This window comes from Rosa rugosa, chromosome 7 (genome assembly GCF_958449725.1).
Source record: "Rosa rugosa chromosome 7, drRosRugo1.1, whole genome shotgun sequence".
NCBI lineage: Eukaryota > Viridiplantae > Streptophyta > Magnoliopsida > Rosales > Rosaceae > Rosa > Rosa rugosa.
The window spans coordinates 15617531-15628283 of NC_084826.1; the positions used below are offsets into that span (position 1 = coordinate 15617531).

The following is a 10753-nucleotide window of genomic DNA, read 5'->3' on the forward strand; positions in this document are numbered from 1 at the left end:
AAACACACAAAACAAATGCTCTGTCACCTTTTATCCTATGTATGTCATCTTTCAAGATCTGTGCACTCGGGTGATAATTGGCAAGGGAGATCTGAGGGAGAGACTGTTTCACTTGGATTGCATGTACCGAGGACCGACACAAGCACCATCAAGTCCACAAAGTCTTGTTGCCCTGACATTGAATTCTGATCGGATAAATGAATTGTGGTTGTGGCATCGCCGTTTGGGCCACTCATCCTTTGGTGTCATGAAGAAGTCCATGCCTTCCCTTTTTTGGGGACTAAGTGATTCTAGTCTACATTGTGAAACATGTTCTCTAGCCAAGAGTCATAGGTCTAGCTATCCTTCTAGCTTTCAGTCTAGTACAACTCCTTTTGAATTAATTCATTCCGATTTATGGGGACATTCCAAAAATTCAACTCTTTCAGGAATGCAATTTTTTGTTTTATTCATTGATGACTTCACCAGATTAACTTGGGTTGTTTTGCTTAAGTCAAAAAATGCAGTTTTCTCTGCCTTTACAGCATTCCATAATCTTGTTCGTACCCAATATGATGCTCGTATTAAGGTCTTTCAGTCTGATAATGGGGGGAAGTTTGTTAATCATTCATTTCGTGATTATTTCCAATCTCATGGAATTATTCGCCAAACCACTTGCCTACAAACACCAGAATAGAATGGGGTCTCTGAACGGAAGAATCGTCATTTGTTAGACATTGGTCGCGCCCTTCTTCTTAATGCCAATATGCCTAAATACCTTTGGGGAGAGGGAGTGTTGTGTGCCTCCCATCTCATTAATCGTCTTCCATCTTCCTCTCTTCAAGGTCGTATTCCATTTGAGGTATTGTCTAGTTATGTCTCTATCCCATCTCTTAATATCCTTCCTGCTCGTGTCTTTGGTTGTGTAGCCTATGTCCATCTTTATAAGAATCAACGTTCCAAGTTAGATGCAAGGGCTCTCAAGTATGTCTTTGTCGGGTATGGGACTCATCAGAAAGGATACAAGTGTTATCATCCTCCCTCTCAACGATTTTATGTCACTATGGATGTGACATTCAGTGAGGATACATGCTATTTTCCACCTTCTATGACTCATAGTCAGGGGGAGCAAGGTGTTTTTTATGAAGGACAGTACCAAACAGGGCCAACAACCTCTACACTCAGTGACAATGAGCCCAACCTTCCCACCACAACCACCCTTCCCTTTCCAGCCTTCAATCTCGGCAAAAATGCAACTGCCGAACAGAGCATTGTGAATTCTGAATCAAACAATGCAATTGCCGAACATAGCATTATGAATTCTAAAACAGAAAATGCAATTTCCGAACAGAGCATTGTGAATTCCGAAACAGAAAATGCAACTGCCGAACAGAGTGTTGTGAATTCAGAAACAAAAAATGCAACTGCTGAACAGAGCGTTGTGAATTCCGAGACAGAGCATTGTGAATTCTGAAACAGAAAATGCAACTGCCGAACAGAGTGTTGTGAATTCTGAAACAGAAAATGCAACTGCTGAACAGAGCGTTGTGAATTCCGAGACAGAAAAGACAATTGCTGAATCATCTACCCTTCAAGACGAAGCCCCTAATCGTTCAGTCTCTCTCTCTCCATCAGCGGTCTCCCCTGTTCAATCTTCATCTGAGGTACGTAGTAGTTTGCCTTTGTCCTATAACCCACCTTTGTCTAATAGTGTTACTGCTTTAATTGATTCTACACATGTTCAAACACGAGTCTTACCAGAACGGTATAATCGTGATCAGCCTCCCAAGAAATATGAACCAAGTTTGTGTGCTAAGACCAAATACCCTATAGCTAATTATGAGTCTACTTATAGGTTGTCTAAACCATATGTAGCCTTTGTGAATCAATTATCTTCTGTGTCACTTCCTAGTAAAGTGCAGGATGCAATAAAAGACGAGAAGTGGGCAAAAGCAATGGCCATAGAGATGGATGCACTTGAGAAAAATCAAACGTGGGAGTTAGTATCGATCACTACCTCCTGGAAAGAAAACAGTTGGGTGCAGGTGGGTGTATACAGTGAAGCAAAATTCTGATGGTTCAGTAGATAGATATAATGCAAGGCTAGTAGCAAAGGGTTACACCCAGAAGTATGGCGTGGACTATGATGAAAGTTTTGCCCCAGTAGCAAAAATCAATACAATTCGGGTACTTCTGTCTCTAGCAACTAATCTTGATTGGCCTCTTCAATAGTTTGATGTTAAGAATGCCTTCTTACATGGTGATTTGAATGAAGAAGTCTACATGGACTTATCTCCGGGTATGGTACTTCCATTGGGACCAAGGTGGTGTGTCGTCTAAGGAAGTCTCTATATGGCCTCAAACAGTCCCCAAGAGCTTGGTTTGGTCGGTTCACAACTTTTATGAAACAGATTGGATATAGGCAGAGCAATTCTAATCATACTCTATTCCTTAAGCATCAGAAAGGTAGAGTCATGGCTCTAATTATTTATGTGGATGACATGGTAGTGACAGGTAATGATCTTGAGGAGATGAGGAAGTTGCAAAGAGAGTTGTCTGCAGAGTTTGAGATGAAAGACTTGGGGAGTTTAAAATATTTCTTGGGGATTGAAGTTGCTCGAGGAAAAGATTGTATTATGTTGAGCCAAAGAAAGTATGTTCTTGATCTGTTTGTAGAAACAGGTATGCTCGATTGTACACCGGCTGATACACTTATGAAGCGGAACCATCGGTTAGCTGAGTATCCGGATCAGCTACCCACAAACAAGGCCAGATATCAAAGGTTAGTTGGGAGATTAATTTATTTGTTGCACATTAGACCATATTTAGCTTATGCGGTTAGCGTTGTGAGTCAGTTTATGCATAATCCTAGTGAGGCTCATATGGAAGCTGTGATTAGAATTTTGAGGTATTTGAAGTCTGCCCCAGGCAAGGAGCTGGTGTTCTCTAACCATAGGCATTTGGACGTTTTGGGGTATACATACGCAAATTGGGCAAGTTGTATAACTGACAGGAGATCCACCTCTGGTTACTTTACATTTGTTGGTGGGAATTTGGTTACTTGGAAGAGTAAGAAGCAGAAAGTGGTGGCCTGCTCTAGTGCTGAAGCAGAATATAGAGGAATGGCCCGTGGAGTTTGTGAGATGTTATGGTTGAGGCATTTGTTGAGGGATTTGGGATTCAAACAGAAAAAGGCCATGCCCTTATTTTGTGATTACAAAGCTGCAGTTGAAATTGCTCATAATTCTGTCTAGCATGATAGAACCAAACATGTGGAAGTTGAAAGACATTTCATCAAAGAGAAGTTGGATCAGCAGATTATTTCTTTTCCCTTTGTACCTTCTGAGGAGCAGTTGGCAGACATTCTCACAAAGGCAATTTCTAGTAGGGCATTTTATGACTCAGTTGACAAGTTGGGCATACGTGATCTGTATGCTCCAACTTGAGGGGGAGTGTTGGAGTGAGTCACTACTTAATTGTATCCCTTGATTGTAGTAATTTTTATGTAATTAGGATTGTGTAATTATTTAGAATGTTATGTAGTTAAGGGGGAGTATATTACGATTGATTACCTTTCCTATTAGGTTTTTGCATACTTTGTATATATACTCTATTTTTGGAGAAATCGAGATCATCAGAAATTCCCAACCTTTCTCTTTGTCTTTGTTCTGTTTGACTAACTAGTCTTTCTGAATGGAATTACTATCCAGAGATTCTTGCTCTTTTTCAAAAGGTCTGAGCTTTAGCAAAATTCTGAAGCTGAAGTGAAAAAATAAAATAAAATGGTAATTGTTATCAGGAGTATCTTCTACTTTTCAATTCTATGACTATTTGAGCATTCTTGCAATATTAATGCTTCAAATGATCAGAAATGGATTAAGAAGTTGCTTTAAGCATCAAGTTAACCTTTTCACGCTTGCACACAGTTGATTTATGTAGTGGCCAATGCTAATTTGAGGCCTTAATAAGCAGTCTATGTCCTCTTTGGTCTCTGAATCAAGGCTCCTTAATAAGCCTCTCGATCATCTTGTAAGTTCTGGTTTCAATCAGCATGAATGAAATCCTCATTTTCTAACCAAATAAATATATGTCTTGAGAGTCTGGATGAGCATACAAAAGGTTGCATAGAATAATGAAATGGAAGCATTTTTTTTTTTCGATAAAAGGATAGCTTCATTAACTAAAGGCCAGAAGGCACATACATCAGATGCTGTCTCATACCTAAAATCTAGATGGCACAAGCCGCCAAGCAAAAGATAAGTACCTTCACTGTTAACACATATGCTCACTTATTGAGCCTAAACAACATGGAAATCAAGTCTTCACTACTAACCCCCTTTGAAAAGTAAACCTAGTCGCCTAGAGACCTCAATTGGTGTACAACTAGAGTAAACTAAGAAGAAAGTAATAGAAGACCCAATTTCAAGTGGTAGGCAAGAGACCAGGAGGCTTTCCTTTGCCCTTATCTCTAGGGCTAGAAACCGAACTTCCAATTGCAGTTACTGGGACGTTGGCTCTTGTTCTTACTTCTGGTGGTCTACCTGTCTTCTTCTTCAGAGTGACAAGAGGCACATCATTGGCATCCTCGATCAAAGGTTTGCCAAGTAGAAAAGATTGGGAGGACCTGCACACAGGACCACCGCCAATCTTTCCCAGATCTGGGGCACTACCACCCGCTGCAAGAGCAAGAGGAGCAGCAAAGCTTGCTGTGGCGGCATCTATGGAGGCCATGGAGAGGAGGAAGCGATAGCAAGAGGCTAGAGGCTAGGGAAGGAGGCTTGGGTGCCGTAGAAGACTAGGTTGAGAGAAAAACTCTCCTAATGAAATGGAAGCATCTTATTTATTGCTACAATGTGTTAATGGATTTCAATTCCATGTTTCGAAAAATAAAAAGAACTCTGTGGAGAAATGTAGTTGTGATAGTTTAGACTTTAGAGCATTAGCCTCAGCAATTAGAGGTTTGTGTTCCAATTCTCCTTCCTCCTTAATTTGTTTTGTACAAAGAATGAAAGAATTGCTCATAGTTTATGATAATAATTTAGTAACATTATCGCTTCACGTTCTCTTCCTCGACATCATCCCCAAAATCCACAGTTCGGATCTTGAAGCGCTCAAGCTTTGGTGATGATTCCCCAGTTCCTTGAAGACCGCGACTAGTAGTAGTAGTACCCCTTTCCACAATGACAGGACCTTCATTTTCTCTATGATCCATATATTTATCAAGTAATATGTGTTCTAGTTTTGCAGGAACTTTTTCAATAAGCTCTGACATGAACCCAAGCAATCCATCAAGACCTTCCCTATCTTCCTCTTCAGTTGGTTGTGCCCCATGGACAAAAGTTTCATCATAACCAACTTGTTGAGCATTGTATTGGTCTATGCTAACTGGTCTTGTGGGATGAGGAAAAGATGAAGGCAATGAAGACATCGTAGCCATACCGTAGCTGCTTATCGGCCTTGTGGGTCTAGGAAGTTGATTCACCCCTGAATTTTGGCATGCACAGGTTTCTGAACTCATTCTATAAAATCTTCAGAGAAGCTGCCTTTGTGTATTGTATAGAAGCAAAGTCTGATCGCTAGCTCTTGCTATATGGTGCGTTTCTAGGAGATTATGGAGCAAACAAATTTGTTTTGGAATTGAAAGTTTGCTTTGGTACATATATATATGGAATCAGAGTTGAAGAAATCAAAACTGAAACATTGCAATTTGACATTTTGAAAGGCAGTCAATATGAGAGACTGGTTGACAATTCAAGAGTCAAGTTTGAGAAGCAGTCAAATTCACCTTTGTGATCATACCGCCGCGGCAAGACCAAATCTCGGTTAGTTGATAGTTAGTTCTTGAATCTTGATTATGTCCAAAGTATTCCTAATACTGCTTCAACTTGCGTGTTTATAGTTTACAATCCAAATTATTCGTATTATGTCATCTTTAATTTGTAAGTAGTTGAAACACTTGGAAACCAAGTGGGTGTCTAACATGTCCAGGTTATATGTAAGCTAATTCTACAATCTGATCTTCTAGCAAGAAAATTTGACCAGAACTAGAAAACTCATCATCTTATCTAGTTGCTCCACTCAACAACTCCACGAGATGAAGTTGGTACAGTATATAAAACTGGTAGTTGGGCCTAACCAACAAACAAGAAGACGTGATGTTATCAAAAAAAAAAACAAGAAGACGTGATAGCTTTTAAAACAGCAAATTATTAAAGAGGCTGACTTAATTTGACAATTCTATGGCTGGTATTTGACATTTCCAGGGTCATTTGTGTTCAAACTACAGGGTGTGCTCATCCATTTACGTTTTGATGATTACATGTAACAAAGTTACTAGCCGATACCAATTTTCGACATATGTTGTGTGATGTTTTTTGGTAAGTAGTGTTATTCGATCTTGGCTACTCGAAGGGTCAAATTGTCTGCTTCTTTTGCAAAAACTTTGTAACTGGCGCTTGTGTTCCTATCAGTCTGTTGTGATTTTCTTAGAAATTAACCTTTGGTTTAGTATTAATTCTAGATGTTCAGAGTTTGAATTCCCTCCTTTTCTTTCTTCTCAGTTCTTAGTGTTTTTCTTAGCTTGTAGAACATACATGCCTAATAGTTTTGAGAAAACAAGCTAAATGAAATCAGTTCCATTTTCTTCTACATCAGAATAGACAACATAAAAGTAACACATTATTAGTGTTTAGCGTAACACTTGACTCCTAATTTTAATCCTGTTCTCCTTCGTCACCTAGGCTAAACCCAAACGGTTTGTCACATACTATTTACTAATTGACACATGGTTTGCATGCCTAATAGTTGCCAGGAAAAGCAAGAAAAAAGAGACATGGCAAAGACAAAAAAAAAGCCTAGCCTGGAAGTAAGTAATGGTATATTCTATTGAGTGTCAATCGTGGATACATGTAAAAGAATATCAAATTCTGTATAAATAGAATTTATACAGCAAAAAAGTTTGTATCTCAATGATGATGATAATAACTTAAAGCAGAGTATAAGGTCTGCAGCACTGTGAGTATTAGCAAAATCAAAGCAGCCAAGGCTGAAATAAACGACCACGGTGTGTCAAAGTATCTATACTTGAAGCTAGCCCATTGAACATGCCAACTATTGCTGTAATACTGATGAACATCATTGAACAATTTCGACAAATAACACCTATCATAATCAAAAGCCACATCCTTCCCCATATTGTTAATGAAACAAGCAATTTCCCCATCGTTCCCATAGCAATTCTCCATTATGTTTCTGTCACACAAATACTCGACATCCTTGTAACTGTTCACGAGGCAATCGAGCAATGTGGCATAAGTGGTGATGTGTTTCGAGCATGACTTGTGGCACTGCTCATAGGCCACGCAGTTCAAAAAGAAGGCGCACATGAAATCGTCGATTGTGATGGTAGGCATTTCAATTGCTCCACGCTTGAATTTGACCACCAAGAAGCTTTCGAATTCCTTAACATTAAGCTTGATACCAGCGCGACGAAGCTTAGACACAGGGTGTATCATGTGCGTTGGTGTACTGTTTCTTCTTTGTGGCTCTGCATAACCCGCTGGTATCACACTTGACCGCAATAAGTCAAGCAAATGCATACCTTCAGGCATTTAAGGGTCAGAAAATGCAGAACTATAGACAAAATAGCAGCTAGTAATGTACTAAAACAAACTATCGACAAAAAAGACCTGTAATATATATAATGAGCATCAAAAGTAGAAATGTCATGGGATATTAGATCATCCAAATTTCATACCATACCTGTAAGACTATGGAGCTTTTCTATGACAGGGTCAGGCCTCATCATATGGATGTTGAAGAATTGCAAAGCAAGCAAGGACAAGGATTTCACAGAGTCTTTACGATCTTCGGCCTTGTTTATCAGATCATGCAAGTGCTCAAGAATAAAGTAGGGCATTTGGTTCTCAAGCCGAAGAAAATCCCTGACCATAAACGGTAGTATCCAAAACATATTAAAGAGTGGATCATCACGCTCAAACCGAACCACACGCCCAACTTTTCGAAACAACTCAATTAAGAAGCAACCATCAACAACCATCATTTCTAGGAACTCATCAGTGCTGAGATGGATGGTCTCAGAGTAACACTCCCTGGCTCTAGCTTCCAATGGCTCTATGGACTTCAAGTAGTGCTGTAGAGTCAACCCTTTGGGCTCTGTTCTTGAAAGCAGCGAGCCCAGGTAGCGCCACTTGTGCTCCTCGATCATTCTGAGGCGGGGCTCGCCGCGGTGGTAGGGGCCGATGGAGACGATGTGGGGCTGGTAAGCCTTGCCGTTTATCTCGAGGAGGCTCTGCGGGACTCGGAAGATGCAGCAGGAGGCTTTGCCTGCGGCGTTGTTGAGGAGTCGTGGAGGGTCTGCTATCTTCTGGTACATGGAAGCTAAGCGATCACTGCTCATTTCCCAGGTGGGGATGACATGGTTGTGTTCTTCTTGAACTGGATTGTTATCCATGAAGAAACGAGATTGGGAGTTAACTCGAGTTTTCTGTGTTGCTAAAGCCGTGATGGAAAATCAAGGAAAGATGTTAAGAGATAGGACACCAAGGGGTTTGAGCGACAGCGAAGAGTCTAAGACAAGGGCCAGGAGAAATGACGTAATTAAAAGTGTACGTTTTATTATCTTTTTATTTTTTGAAAAAGAAATTAAACGAATAATATGACTTTTCTAAGGCCTAAACCTTGGGAGGTATACAGGAAAGTTTTCCTTTCCAAATTTTTCATTCGGCAAATCAAACGAGACCTGAAGCCTAAACTTTGGATCGAGTTTTATTGGCTTTCAAGGTACAACCATTTTAGAGAAAGAATGAAGAATTAGTTGAGATCCCAAACTTTCATACTCAAAACAAAAGCCTAGTCTGGAAGTAAATAATGTTATATTCTATAGAATGTAAATTATGGATACATGTCAAAGAATATCGAATACTTCTGTATAAAATTTATTTATACAGCAAAAATATCTTTACCTCAAGAATGATAATAACTGAAAACAGTGTATAAGGTCTGCAGCAAGGTGAATATGAGCAAAATCAACGCAGCAAAAGCCGAAATAAACGACCATGGAGTGTCAAAGTAAGTGTACTTGAAGCTTGCCCATTGAACATGCCAACTGTTGCTGTAATACTGATGAACATCATTGAACAATTTCGACAGATAACATCTTTCATCATCAAAAGCCACATCCTTACCCAAATTGTTAATAAAATGAGCAACCTCCTCATCGTTTCCGAAGCAATTCTCGATTATGTTTCTGTCAGCCAAATACTCGACATCCTTGTAGGTATTCACTAGGTAATCCAGCAACGTTGCGTAAGTGGTGATGTGTTTGGAGCATGACTTGTGGCATTGCTCATAGGCTACACAGTTCAACAAGAACGAGCTCATGAAATCGTCTATGGTGATTGGGGGCATTTCGATAACTCCACGCTTGAACTTGATCGCCAAGAAGCTTTCGTATTCTTTAGGAGGATTGAGCTTGATTCCAGCGCGACGAAGCTTTGAAATACAATGTATAATGTGGGTTGGGGTACTATTCTTGCGTCCTGGTTCAACATGGTCGGCTGGTATCACACTTGACCGGAGTAAGTCAAGCAAATGCTTACCTAAAATCAACACACATTATACGAAAAAAAATGAGTAAAATGTAGTAAAACAAAATATCGAAAAAAATATTGCATCTAAAATCAGTTAAAAACGGAAAGTTCATCACATATTATCGAAATTTCAAACCATGCCTGTAAGACTATGCAGCTTTGCAATGACTTCTTTCGGCCTGTCCATATGGTTGTTGAAGAAGTTTAAAGCAAGCAAGGACAACGACTTCACAGAGTCTTGACGATCTTCCGACTTGGTTATCAGATCATACAAATGCTCAAGTATAAAGTAGGGGATTTGGTTCTCAAGACGAAGAAAATCTCTAACCATAAACGGAATTACCCAGAACATATTGATGAGTGGATCATCGCGCTCAAACCGAACCACACGGCCATATTTTCGAAACAACTCGATTAAGAAGCAACCATCAACAACCATCATTTCAACGAACTCATCACTACTGAGGTGGATTGTTTCAGAGTAACACTCTCTGGCTCTATGGACTTCAAGTAGTGCTGGAGAGTCAACCCTTTGGGCTCTGTTCTTGAAAGCAGAGAGCCCAGGTAACGCCACTTGTGCTCCTCGATCATTCTGAGGTGGGGCTGGCTGCGGTGGAAGGGACCGATGGAGACGATGTGGGGCTGGTACGACTTGCCGTTAATCTCGAGGAGGCTCTGCGGGACTCGGAAGATGCAGCAGGAGTCTTTGCCGGCGGCATTGCTGAGGAGTCTCGGAGGGTCTGCGATCTTCTTGTACATGGAAGCTAGGCGATCATTGTTCATTTCGGAGATGGGGGTGACATGGTTGTGTTCTTCTTGAACTGGATTGGTATGCATGAAGAAACGAGATTGAAGTTTATGTTGCTTGAGTTGTGATGCAAGATGGAGGAAGGAGAGAATAGAGACTTTGATACTTAAAAGAGGTAGGAGACCGGGGGGTTTGAGCGACAGCAAGACAAGGACCACGGAGAAATGATAATGTAATTAAAAGTATACCTTTTTTTATTATAATTTTTTATGTTTTGAAAAAGAAATTAAACGAATAATATGGCAGCCTGAGGCCCTAAACCCTGAGGATTACTAGTAATGGGCTTTCATGGTGCAACCATTCGAGATAGAGAATTAAAGATTAGTTGATAGCCCAAACTTTCATACTCAAACTA

At 40.1% G+C, this 10753-nt stretch overlaps 1 protein-coding gene and 1 pseudogene across 1 annotated transcript; both read right to left on the reverse strand.

Moving 5' to 3' along the window:
- Positions 1-6839: 6839 nt before the first annotated feature.
- LOC133722020 (UPF0481 protein At3g47200-like) lies at positions 6840-8724 on the reverse strand. Its single transcript, XM_062148808.1, has 2 exons — positions 7741-8724; positions 6840-7579 (listed from the first exon to the last, which is right to left on the reverse strand). The coding sequence occupies exons 1-2, from the start codon at positions 8450-8452 to the stop codon at positions 6945-6947; spliced, it is 1347 nt and encodes a 448-aa protein (XP_062004792.1). The 5' UTR covers positions 8453-8724; the 3' UTR covers positions 6840-6944.
- Positions 8725-8853: 129 nt separating this feature from the next.
- LOC133722021 (UPF0481 protein At3g47200-like) lies at positions 8854-10529 on the reverse strand (annotated as a pseudogene).
- Between the last annotated feature and the right edge of the window lie 224 nt (positions 10530-10753).